The 13095-nt window shown below is 42.1% G+C and overlaps 2 protein-coding genes across 6 annotated transcripts in view; both read left to right on the top strand.

Moving 5' to 3' along the window:
• LOC106060041 (snake venom 5'-nucleotidase-like) overlaps nt 1-903 on the top strand; it is a 65372-nt gene extending 64469 nt beyond the window's left edge. For both annotated transcript variants that reach the window (XM_056033668.1, XM_056033667.1), the window contains exon 13: nt 342-903. In XM_056033668.1, coding sequence (XP_055889643.1) covers nt 342-544 — 203 coding nt within the window. In that variant the 3' untranslated portion in view covers nt 545-903. The remainder of the gene's footprint in view (nt 1-341) is intronic.
• Nucleotides 904-1043: 140 nt separating this feature from the next.
• The window catches only part of LOC106053533 (snake venom 5'-nucleotidase-like), a 42047-nt gene continuing 29995 nt past the window's right edge, over nt 1044-13095 (top strand). For 2 of the 4 annotated variants that reach the window (XM_056033665.1, XM_056033660.1), the window contains exon 1: nt 5716-6346. The gene's annotated coding sequence lies outside the window, so the exon portion shown is untranslated. Of the gene's footprint in view, nt 1573-5715; nt 6347-7782; nt 7875-13095 lie in introns of those variants that run through there. The other 2 variants (XM_056033662.1, XM_056033664.1) reach the window with 2 other exon arrangements.

The raw sequence follows: 13095 nt of genomic DNA, 5'->3' as shown, positions 1-13095 counted from the left end.
AAAAGGGGAGCGTACTCTTGTCAAGAGTCTAGTGTGGCACGTGTCAAGGTGGGGATAGTGAAATGTGACATCGCTGCCAAAGGGGGTGGGGTTGGATTGGAGGGGTGGTGGCTGTGTCTTTAGCGCTTGATTGGCTAAATTAATAAAATTGATGATTAATAGCGAGTAAATAAATTAATTAAATGCTTAGACCTGAGTGATATCTTGAGTGAGCTAAAACGGTTCGTCACAGAGAACCCCTGGTGTATTGGCTACTGATCCGGGTATATCACCCCAGTATGAAAAGACAAACAGGATTCATTTTTTAGTTTATTGCTATAAACTTTTTTTTTCTATTCCAGGCAAAATCGACACTGACGTTTTAATAGACTACATCAAAACGTATTCCCCGATAACACTCGGACTACAAGGCAGAATACGTCACGTGCAAGATTTAGACAATGACAAACCTTGTTCCACTACTAGCCCAAACTCTGCAGTGGGCTGGCAGCCATCTTTGTTTTGGACATCGCTTGTACTGCTTCTGATCATCGCTTCCATTTAACTGTCAGATCAAAATAGTTCATTGTTCATTTTAACTTGTAGGCCCATGTTGTGGGAGATCAAAATAGTTCATTGTTCATTTTAACATGTAGGCCCATGTTGTGGGAGATCAAAATAGTTCATTGTTCATTTTAACTTGTAGGCCCATATTGTGGGAGATCAAAATAGTTCATTGTTCATTTTAACTTGTAGGCCCATATTGTGGGAGATCAAAATAGTTCATTGTTCATTTTAACCTGTAGGCCCATGTTGTGGGAGATAAAAATATTTTGTTGTTATTTACAGTGTGATTATAAAAATATTTTGTTGTTATTTACAGTGTGATTATAAAAATATTTTGTTGTTATTTACAGTGTGATTGTGTACGTGCAGGAGAGAACTGAGTCTGTCTCTGGAAATGTTTATTAGAGATGTTCATAGATGGCAGGAAAGTTTTAAATAGCTCGCTGCTTGGTGTCTCCGCTGTATAAAACCAAAGGGAGTGTTCATTAACTTTGTTTGGTCTTGACTGTCAATGCTCTTATGTAGGCACTTATGTAGGCACTTATGTAGGCACTGCACAAACACAGCTCTTCTGTTTGTATCACAAACTAATTTCAATGTTAAATTTAATTGAACAGAGGAAGTAGCAGAATTTCAGTCTTGGACTCAGTCATTTCAATACAAATTAGCAACTAACTAGAGTAATCAAGGAGCTTTTTTTTTTTTTTACGAAAGTTTAAAAGCCAGGCATTGAAATAGTGTTCAAAATACAGCCTAATAGTCTGGTTAGTTGACGACAGTGAAGCGTCCTTGACATTGGTTAGATTTAGTTGATCGTGAAAATCAGTAATACAAAATTTCGTTAGAAAAACTATGAACGATAATATGCAACACACGAGTGATGGCTTACTTGCCCCTGACTTGTATGTAACCGGAACATCAATGGGGAAGGGGGCTTTCTGATTACATTTTGTATGACCACATTACAACCAGGTGAAGTGCACTCGGTAGTTTGGAAAACCTTTGCATGCTAGAGTTGTATTCCAGGTTAGTCAATTCTACCTTCTAACATCGCATGCTAGAGTTGTATTCCAAGTTAGTCAATTCTACCTTCTAACATCGCATGCTAGAGTTGTATTCCAGGTTAGTCAATTCTACCTTCTAACATCGCATGCTAGAGTTGTATTCCAAGTTAGTCAATTCTACCTTCTAACATCGCATGCTAGAGTTGTATTCCAGGTTAGTCAATTCTACCTTCTAACATCGCATGCTAGAGTTGTATTCCAAGTTAGTCAATTCTACCTTCTAACATCGCATGCTAGAGTTGTATTCCAGGTTAGTCAATTCTACCTTCTAACATCGCATGCTAGAGTTGTATTCCAGGTTAGTCAATTCTACCTTCTAACATCGCATGCTAGAGTTGTATTCCAAGTTAGTCAATTCTACCTTCTAACATCGCATGCTAGAGTTGTATTCCAAGTTAGTCAATTCTACCTTCTAACATCGCATGCTAGAGTTGTATTCCAAGTTAGTCAATTCTACCTTCTAACATCGCATGCTAGAGTTGTATTCCAGGTTAGTCAATTCTACCTTCTAACATCGCATGCTAGAGTTGTATTCCAGGTTAGTCAATTCTACCTTCTAACATCGCATGCTAGAGTTGTATTCCAAGTTAGTCAATTCTACCTTCTAACATCGCATGCTAGAGTTGTATTCCAAGTTAGTCAATTCTACCTTCTAACATCGCATGCTAGAGTTGTATTCCAAGTTAGTCAATTCTACCTTCTAACATCGCATGCTAGAGTTGTATTCCAAGTTAGTCAATCCTACCTTCTAACATCGCATGCTAGAGTTGTATTCCAAGTTAGTCAATCCTACCTTCTAACATCGCATGCTAGAGTTGTATTCCAGGTTAGTCAATCCTACTTTCTAACATCGCATGCTAGAGTTGTATTCCAGGTTAGTCAATTCTACCTTCTAACATCGCATGCTAGAGTTGTATTCCAAGTTAGTCAATTCTACCTTCTAACATCGCATGCTAGAGTTGTATTCCAGGTTAGTCAATTCTACCTTCTAACATCGCATGCTAGAGTTGTATTCCAAGTTAGTCAATTCTACCTTCTAACATCGCATGCTAGAGTTGTATTCCAAGTTAGTCAATCCTACCTTCTAACATCGCATGCTAGAGTTGTATTCCAAGTTAGTCAATTCTACCTTCTAACATCGCATGCTAGAGTTGTATTCCAAGTTAGTCAATTCTACCTTCTAACATCGCATGCTAGAGTTGTATTCCAGGTTAGTCAATTCTACCTTCTAACATCGCATGCTAGAGTTGTATTCCAAGTTAGTCAATTCTACCTTCTAACATCGCATGCTAGAGTTGTATTCCAAGTTAGTCAATTCTACCTTCTAACATCGCATGCTAGAGTTGTATTCCAGGTTAGTCAATTCTACCTTCTAACATCGCATGCTAGAGTTGTATTCCAGGTTAGTCAATTCTACCTTCTAACATCGCATGCTAGAGTTGTATTCCAGGTTAGTCAATTCTACCTTCTAACATCGCATGCTAGAGTTGTATTCCAGGTTAGTCAATCCTACTTTCTAACATCGCATGCTAGAGTTGTATTCCAGGTTAGTCAATTCTACCTTCTAACATCGCATGCTAGAGTTGTATTCCAGGTTAGTCAATTCTACCTTCTAACATCGCATGCTAGAGTTGTATTCCAGGTTAGTCAATTCTACCTTCTAACATCGCATGCTAGAGTTGTATTCCAAGTTAGTCAATTCTACCTTCTAACATCGCATGCTAGAGTTGTATTCCAGGTTAGTCAATTCTACCTTCTAACATCGCATGCTAGAGTTGTATTCCAGGTTAGTCAATTCTACCTTCTAACATCGCATGCTAGAGTTGTATTCCAGGTTAGTCAATTCTACTTTCTAACATCGCATGCTAGAGTTGTATTCCAAGTTAGTCAATTCTACCTTCTAACATCGCATGCTAGAGTTGTATTCCAGGTTAGTCAATTCTACCTTCTAACATCGCATGCTAGAGTTGTATTCCAAGTTAGTCAATCCTACTTTCTAACATCGCATGCTAGAGTTGTATTCCAAGTTAGTCAATTCTACCTTCTAACATCGCATGCTAGAGTTGTATTCCAAGTTAGTCAATTCTACCTTCTAACATCGCATGCTAGAGTTGTATTCCAGGTTAGTCAATTCTACCTTCTAACATCGCATGCTAGAGTTGTATTCCAAGTTAGTCAATTCTACCTTCTAACATCGCATGCGAACTTCATTCTCTCTACTCTCCAACTTTCGGGCTATCTCATTATTTTTCTGTTTTAAAAATGTATAAAACAAAATTAGTACCTGGAATTTAACCCGGAACATTTAGAACCTTCTCCAGGTCAGCATCGACACATATCCAACGTGTTACTGACCTAGTGTCATTCTAAGTGAGATGAGACTTCACTATTTGAGTCTCTTTCTATATATAAAATCCTAGAATGTGTGTGTATGTGTTTAATCTGCCGCTAGAGCCACATAGTTAGAAGGACTTGGATGCAAATAAACAAAATGATCTAGTGTGGCCACACTATGCAAGGGAAATAACTGCAGATAAATGAAAATGTCAATTGACTACATTCGTACAAGAAATCAAACGTACAACTACAAACAGAGCGTTGAACTAAATACCAGGAGATATTCTGTGTCTATGCATGCCTGGCGCTTAATTAGATTATTGATCACTCGTTGTAAAATATTTTATGATATGAATTCAAGATAGTGTATAAAAATATGTTTTGACTGATTATAAAACATTATAACATAAATATTCAAAATACAAACGAATTACGACTCTATGTGAGACTAAAAACATACTAATGTATCAGTGCCAGTACAGTGTAATTTTGTGATAATAAACTTGACTCTTGTCTACTTCAAGATGAGTTTCTAGTTCAAAAGTACATGCTTCTGTTTACAAGATTCGTCTGAAGTCTGCCAAACACTTTTCCTTGACAAGTATCAAAGTAATGCAAAGACGAATGTATTTTCTAATACAAACTCTTAATTTTCACTTATTATCTGTATACCTACCCAAACTTGGCCCAGCGAAATCCGTTTCGAATAGGGACACACAATGGTTAAGTCCGGCCCTGCTATTTAGTGATGAGTGAATAGAGAGTAGATTACTTATTCCCCCCCCCTCTTTTTTTTTCGCCACTTAAGTTACGTGGGGTAACTCTAGTCCGACTTGCAGAAATAAAAGAGTGATCTTTCCTTTATTTCTTGGTGTCAGGAATGGTTGAACCATGAAGAGAATTATATATATAGATATTGTTCTTTCTAAATATTCAGCAGTTGGCAATAATCTGACTAGCTTCAGACATTGGGCAACAGAGTTAGATATTGTAATGTTTGGGCACTATGGGAATATTCTTCATACGTCTTGTAATTATAATGTTAGGGCACTTCTGGTAGATTCTTCATAGTTCTTGTAATTATAATGTTAGGGCACTTCTGGTAGATTCTTCATAGTTCTTGTAATTATAATGTCACGGCACTTTGGCTAGATTCTTCATAGCTCTTGTAATTTCAAAGTCAGAATACTTCCACTAGATTCTTCCAGACCCTAGCAATTTTAATGTCAGAGATTCTAAAGTAGATACTTCATGGTCCCTGTATTTTTCATGTCTGAGAGCTTTGAAAGTCAAACAAAACTCAACTCAACGACGTTTTCGAGGCCGTTTTGGCAAACGCCATTTGGCGACAGCTATTTCGGCGACGGCCGTTTGAACTATTGTGTTCCAGAAAGCAGACGATATTTTATACTAGAAATGTTCTTTCTTTACGAAATAAAAAAGGTCTGCACATTTAAAATAAAATAATAAAAAGGTTCCATTTGTTAAAAAAACAACAGAAGACAAAGTGTTGACTACATAACGATCAAGTAAGGCCAACTAGAACATGTCCAGTGTGTACCTGAGCACACGATGAATCTCCCCATCCCCCATTTATTGTAGTGGATGTCTATTGCTAGTGACCAGTAGTAGGCTACTAGCAGCCCGCACTTTCACGCTACCACGTTGGTATGGGTATCACATTACAGCGTTGCTTTTGTTGTCCTTTAGTTAAAAGCACATTAAGGATCAATTTTGGCTTCTTTGATGTTGAATTGGACCTCATTCACCAATCGTAAACAAACAACATTTAGCCACGTGGTGCTCTATCTCTTCTTTATAATTTACGATCTAATGTTTAATTCATGATGGTTGTCACGTGACAGTTTGTTTCGTTGTTTTCTCAATAAGATCACCTGACTAAATGTTGTTTGTTTACGATTGGTGAATGAGGTCCATACGCATTAAAAAACAGACGAAAGGAAGTGTTACTACAATTGACTCTTCAGTCAACCTCTGTGTATTATTCGACTAGTGCGGCACATAGCTTACCACCAGTATTCATAAAGATACTTGACGAACAAAGATTTAACTGAGTTTGACTTCAGGTATATAGAAAATATCAGTTCACTAGCCTAGCTTCACTATTACACTGCTGACCTACTTGCTCTAACGGACACTAAAATGGAGACAAAACCAAACACTCCTCCCGTCATCCTATCTACCCCTGACCCCAGCTACCCTAACCCTTGACCTAGCCTTGACGTCTGCTTCTGATGCTCCCCTACCCAGTCAGTCTCTATTATTTTGTATGTAGTTGTCTCCCCGCAGTTCTCCCCCCTTGTACAGATAACTGACTTCTGCTCCATCCATGGGATGTGTTTCTAACCGCTAACAAGGGCAGTAACAAACACACAACGGTAAGTCACACTCTTTCTAAACAATATTAAAACCCATACAACAACAACAAGAAAGAAAGATATAATGACATGACAAACTCAAGGACCTAATTTAATCAACAAAAGAAAAAGGGGGGGGGGGGCTCTACATGTAAAAAAAAAACAACAGAAAAACAAAATTGAAAGACGTATTTAAAATAATATATATAATCAAAATATTTCTACAATATTATGAGTCCAAACATGTATTCAGGGCCGGTCTTGGGCTACTGTAACCTATGCGGCTGCAGTGGGCCCCGCACTTTCATAAGTATAAAATTAAACCATTATAACTTATATTACTGGGTTTCCACGGCCTCCTGATTTTACACGGGCTCATGGAAATCTCCTGTAAAAATAGACAAAATTGTCACATTGGGATGTCATTCAATGACTGGAGGTCAACAATTCACAAAGATTGAACAATTTGGGAATACTTGCTATTGCTTTTGAGCGTGATTTATGTGGGAATTTCGATGATCTAGACCTACTGTATGAATTCGCCACACGCAAGGCTTGTAAAGTTAATTTAATCGTGATATTGTAATTAGTAAAGAATGAATAAAATGTAAAGACAAATTTATTTTCTAATATAAAATCTTAATTTTCACTTATTATCCTCATCCCTACACAGACTGGGCCCCGCGCAATCCCTTTCGCAATATTTCGCATAGGGCCCCGCAATTGTTCGGGCGCCCCGCGTCTATCGCTAAAGGCGCCGAAAGGGCGTCACTAAAACATCCAGCTTGTATTTTTAAAAAAGTGACTCTCTGCTTTGTCGTGCTGTCTCAGGCATGAAATGTAATGCAAATCGTTTCACTTTGAAAGCCTTTACTCAAGTTGACTTCTTTTGGTGAAAAGTATACTTCCTAACATAGAGAATCAAACCCTAGTCCATGTCTTCTTTCTATAATTCGAAATCCTGATGAATGACTCACTGACTAATGAAGCACTATCACTACTTCTTCCACTTGCCGTGGACAGTGAAATACCATCAAATGAAACCCGGTATTTCTTCACTTAAGCCAAGAACAACTAAGCCATTTTCACGATTAAAATTGCAGCGGTTAAATTTACCCAAAAAACATTTTTTATTCGCAATTTGAACTCAATATGTTTTTGAAAGCGGACAATGTCTAAAGTACACTACTACATTTCCTGAAACACTTTTGAACACTATTTGGTGTGTAACCTTTTTTTTTATTTTCAGTTTTTAGTTTGACCGATAGAATTGTTTAAAACAAACACTAATTGTAAAATACTTATCTTGAATGGGCGTCTTTGGGAATTTCCTTATTCCTTTTGAAGAGGTTGATAAATGAATGTTCAGGAACATTGAGTGCATCTTCTTCTAGTATGAAGTGTAGTAGATCTACAGCTCTCCACATTCACTTGACCAGTGGAGGGGGGGGGGAAGGGGCGGAGTACAAAATGTTCCATTGTTGTTGTTTTGTTCCTCAAATATTCATTTGTTATTAAGAGAAAAATAAATCGCTCTATAATAAAGGAGGTATTGTCTTTTTAAATGTTTTTCTTATTTATTACCACTTTCTCTCTCTCTCTCTTTGATTTTCTTTCTCTCTCTCTCTCTCTGTGACTTTTTCTCTCTCTCTCCTCGAGTTTCTCTCCCTCGTTTTCTCTCTCCTTCTTTCTCTCTCTCTCTCTCTCTCTCTGTGACTTTTTCTCTCTTCGAGTTTCTCTCCCTCGTTTTGTCTCTCCTTCTTTCTCTCTCTCTCTCTCTGTGACTTTTTCTCTCTCTCCTCGAGTTTCTCTCTCTCGTTTTCTCTCTCCTTCTTTCTCTCTCTCTCTCTGTGACTTTTACTCTCTCTCCTCGAGTTTCTCTCCTTCGTTTTCTCTCTTTCTCTCTCTGTGACTTTTACTCTCTCTCCTCGAGTTTCTCTCCCTCGTTTTGTCTCTTTCTCTCTCTGTGACTTTTATTCTCTTTACTCGAGTTTCTCTCCCTCGTTCTCTCTCTCCTTCTTTCTCTCTCTCTCTCTCTCTCTCTCTCTCTGTGACTTTTTCTCTCTCTCCTCAAGTTTCTCTCCCTCGTTTTCTCTCTCCTTCTCTCTCTCTCTCTCTCTGTGACTTTTTCTCTCTCTCCTCGAGTTTCTCTCCCTTGTTTTCTCTCTTCTTCTTTCTCTCTCTCTGTGACTTTTTCTCTCTCTCCTCGAGTTTCTCTCCCTCGTTTTGTCTCTCCTTCTTTCTCTCTCTCTCTGTGACTATTACTCTCTCTCCTCGAGTTTCTCTCCCTCGTTTTCTCTCTCTCTCTCTCTCTCTCTCTGTGACTTTTACTCTCTCTCCTCGAGTTTCTCTCCCTCGTTTTCTCTCTCTCTCTCTGTGACTTTTACTCTCTCACCCTCGTTTTCTCTCTCCTTCTTTCTCTCTCTCTCTCTCTCTCTGTCTTTTACTCTCTCTCCTCGAGTGTCTCTCCCTCGTTTTGTCTCTCCTTCTTTCTCTCTCTCTTTGTGACTTTTTCTCTCTCTCCTCGAGTTTCTTTCTCGTTTTCTCTCTCCTTCTTTCTCTCTCTCTCTCTCTCTGTGACTTTTTCTCTCTCTCCTCGAGTTTCTCTCCCTCGTTTTCTCTCTCCTTCTTTCTCTCTTTCTCTCTCTGTGACTTTTTCTCTCTCTACTCGAGTTTCTCTCCCTCGTTTTCTCTCTCCTTCTTTCTCTCTCTCTCACTCTCTGTGACTTTTACTCTCTCTCCTCGAGTTTTTCTCCCTCGTTTTCTCTCTCTCTCTCTGTGTGACTTTTACTCTCTCTCTCCCTCGTTTTCTCTCTCCTTCTTTCTCTCTCTCTCTCTCTCTCTCTCTCTCTCTCTCTGTGTCTTTTACTCTCTCTCCTCGAGTTTCTCTCCCTCGTTTTGTCTCTCCTTCTTTCTCTCTCTCTCTGTGACTTTTTCTCTCTCTCCTCGAGTTTCTCTCTCGTTTTCTCTCTCCTTCTTTCTCTCTCTCTCTCTCTGTGACTTTTTCACTCTGTCCTCGAGTTTCTCTCCCTCGTTTTCTCTCTCCTTCTTTCTCTCTCTCTCTCTCTCTCTCTCTGTGACTTTTTCTCTCTCTACTCGAGTTTCTCTCCCTCGTTTTCTCTCTCCTTCTTTCTCTCTCTCTCACTCTCTGTGACTTTTACTCTCTCTCCTCGAGTTTCTCTCCCTCGTTTTCTCTCTCCTACTTTCTCGCTGTCTCTCTCTTTCTCATTTGTTCTTTCTCTCTCTCTGACTCTTACATGGTTTTTACAATAGTTAATTTAAAAACTACCAAAGCAAAGCACCCACTACATTTAAAACAATGCAGTCACTACCTTATCAACTCGTATCTAATGTATAGAAATGTATTCTACAAGGCTGACTATAAATGCCATATCTTGCCCTTCTTCTCACCAACGTTAGTGTCAGCTGGTTTTCCTCCACTCTGTTAGAGCCATAGTCCACCACTCTGTTAGTGTCATAGTCCACCACTCTGTTAGTGCCATAGTCCACCACTCTGTTAGTGTCAGCTGGTTGTCCTTCACTCTGTTAGTGTCATAGTTCACCACTCTGTTAGTGCCATAGTCCACCACTCTGTTAGTGTCAGCTGGTTGTCCTCCACTCTGTTAGTGTCATAGTCCACCACTCTGTTAGTGCCATAGTCCACCACTCTGTTAGTGCCAGCTGGTAGTCCACCATTCTGTTAGTGCCATAGTCCACCACTCAGCTAGTGCCAGCTGGTTGTCCTCCACTCTGTTAGTGCCATAGTCCACATCTCTGTTAGTGTCAGCTGGTTGTCCACCACTCTGTTAGTGTCATAGTCCACCACTCTGTTAGTGCCATAGTCCACCACTCTGTTAGTGTCAGCTGGTTGTCCTCCACTCTGTTAGTGCCATAGTCCACCACTCTGTTAGTGCCAGCTGGTTGTCCTTCACTGTGTTAGTGTCATAGTCCACCACTCTGTTAGTGCCATAGTCCACCACTTTGTTAGTGCCATAGTCCACCACTCAGCTAGTGCCAGCTGGTTGTCCTCCACTCTGTTAGTGCCATAGTCCACCACTCAGCTATTGCCAGCTGGTTGTCCTCCACTCTGTTAGTGTCATAGTCCACCACTCAGCTAGTGCCAGCTGGTTGTCCTCCACTCTGTTAGTGTCAGCTGGTTGTCCTCCACTCTGTTAGTGTCAGCTGGTTGTCCTCCACTCTGTTAGTGTCATAGTCCACCACTCTGTTAGTGTCAGCTGGTTGTCCTCCACTCTGTTAGTGTCATAGTCCACCACTCAGCTAGTGCCAGCTGGTTGTCCTCCACTCTGTTAGTGCCATAGTCCACCACTCTGTTAGTGTCATAGTCCACCACTCTGTTAGTGCCATAGTCCACCACTCAGCTAGTGCCAGCTGGTTGTCCTCCACTCTGTTAGTGCCATAGTCCACCACTCAGCTAGTGCCAGCTGGTTGTCCTCCACTCTGTTAGTGCCATAGTCCACCACTCTGTTAGTGTCATAGTCCACCACTCAGCTAGTGTCAGCTGGTTGTCCTCCACTCTGTTAGTGCCATAGTCCACCACTCAGCTAGTGCCAGCTGGTTGTCCTCCACTCTGTTAGTGCCATAGTCCACCACTCAGCTAGCGCCAGCTGGTTGTCCTCCACTCTGTTAGTGCCATAGTCCACCACTCAGCTAGTGCCAGCTGGTTGTCCACCACTCTGTTAGTGCCATAGTCCACCACTCTGTTAGTGCCATAGTCCACCACTCTGTTAGTGTCATGGTCCACCACTCTGTTAGTGCCATAGTCCACCACTCAGCTAGTGCCAGCTGGTTGTCCTCCACTCTGTTAGTGCCATAGTCCACCCCTCAGCTAGTGCCAGCTGGTTGTCCTCCACTCTGTTAGTGCCATAGTCCACCACTCTGTTAGTGCCATAGTCCACCACTCAGCTAGTGCCAGCTGGTTGTCCTCCACTCTGTTAGTGCCATAGTCCACCACTCAGCTAGTGCCAGCTGGTTGTCCTCCACTCTGTTAGTGCCATAGTCCACCACTCAGCTAGTGCCAGCTGGTTGTCCTCCACTCTGTTAGTGCCATAGTCCACCACTCTGTTAGTTTCATAGTCCACCACTCAGCGAGTGCCAGCTTGTTGTCCTCCACTCTGTTAGTGCCATAGTCCACCACTCAGCTAGTGCCAGCTGGTTGTCCTCCACTCTGTTAGTGCCATAGTCCACCACTCAGCTAGTGCCAGCTTGTTGTCCTCCACTCTGTTAGTGTCAGCTGGTTGTCCTCCACTCTGTTAGTGTCATAGTCCACCACTCTGTTAGTGCCATAGTCCACCACTCAGCTAGTGTCAGCTGGTTGTCCACCACTCAGCTAGTGCCAGCTGGTTGTCCTCCACTCTGTTAGTGCCATAGTCCACCACTCAGCTAGTGCCAGCTGGTTGTCCTCCACTCTGTTAGTGCCATAGTCCACCACTCTGTTAGTGTCATAGTCCACCACTCAGCGAGTGCCAGCTTGTTGTCCTCCACTCTGTTAGTGTCAGCTGGTTGTCCTCCACTCTGTTAGTGTCATAGTCCACCACTCTGTTAGTGCCATAGTCCACCACTCAGCTAGTGTCAGCTGGTTGTCCACCACTCTGTTAGTGCCATAGTCCACCACTCAGCTAGTGCCAGCTGGTTGTCCTCCACTCTGTTAGTGCCATAGTCCACCACTCAGCTAGTGCCAGCTGGTTGTCCTCCACTCTGTTAGTGCCATAGTCCACCACTCTGTTAGTGTCATAGTCCACCACTCAGCGAGTGCCAGCTTGTTGTCCTCCACTCTGTTAGTGTCAGCTGGTTGTCCTCCACTCTGTTAGTGTCATAGTCCACCACTCTGTTAGTGCCATAGTCCACCACTCAGCTAGTGTCAGCTGGTTGTCCTCCACTCTGTTAGTGCCATAGTCCACCACTCAGCTAGTGCCAGCTGGTTGTCCTCCACTCTGTTAGTGCCATAGTCCACCACTCAGCTAGTGTCAGCTGGTTGTCCTCCACTCTGTTAGTGCCATAGTCCACCACTCAGCTAGTGCCAGCTGGTTGTCCTCCACTCTGTTAGTGCTATAGTCCACCACTCAGCTAGTGCCAGCTGGTTGTCCTCCACTCTGTTAGTGCCATAGTCCACCACTCAGCTAGTGCCAGCTGGTTGTCCTCCACTCTGTTAGTGCCATAGTCCACCACTCTGTTAGTGTTATAGTCCACCACTCAGCGAGTGCCAGCTTGTTGTCCTCCACTCTGTTAGTGTCAGCTGGTTGTCCTCCACTCTGTTAGTGTCATAGTCCACCACTCTGTTAGTGCCATAGTCCACCACTCAGCTAGTGCCAGCTGGTTGTCCTCCACTCTGTTAGTGCCATAGTCCACCACTCTGTTAGTGTCATAGTCCACCACTCAGCGAGTGCCAGCTTGTTGTCCTCCACTCTGTTAGTGTCAGCTGGTTGTCCTCCACTCTGTTAGTGTCATAGTCCACCACTCTGTTAGTACCATAGTCCACCACTCAGCTAGTGTCAGCTGGTTGTCCTCCACTCTGTTAGTGCCATAGTCCACCACTCAGCTAGTGCCAGCTGGTTGTCCTCCACTCTGTTAGTGCCATAGTCCACCACTCAGCTAGTGCCAGCTGGTTGTCCTCCACTCTGTTAGTGCCATAGTCCACCACTCAGCTAGTGCCAGCTGGTTGTCCTCCACTCTGTTAGTGCCATAGTCCACCACTCATCTAGTGCCAGCTGGTTGTCCTCCACTCTGTTAGTGCCATAGCTCACCACTCAGCT

Source organism: Biomphalaria glabrata, chromosome 6 (genome assembly GCF_947242115.1).
Source record: "Biomphalaria glabrata chromosome 6, xgBioGlab47.1, whole genome shotgun sequence".
Taxonomy (NCBI): domain Eukaryota; kingdom Metazoa; phylum Mollusca; class Gastropoda; family Planorbidae; genus Biomphalaria; species Biomphalaria glabrata.
Note: the sequence above shows the minus strand (reverse complement) of the source record. Positions and strands in the feature narration are given on the sequence as shown.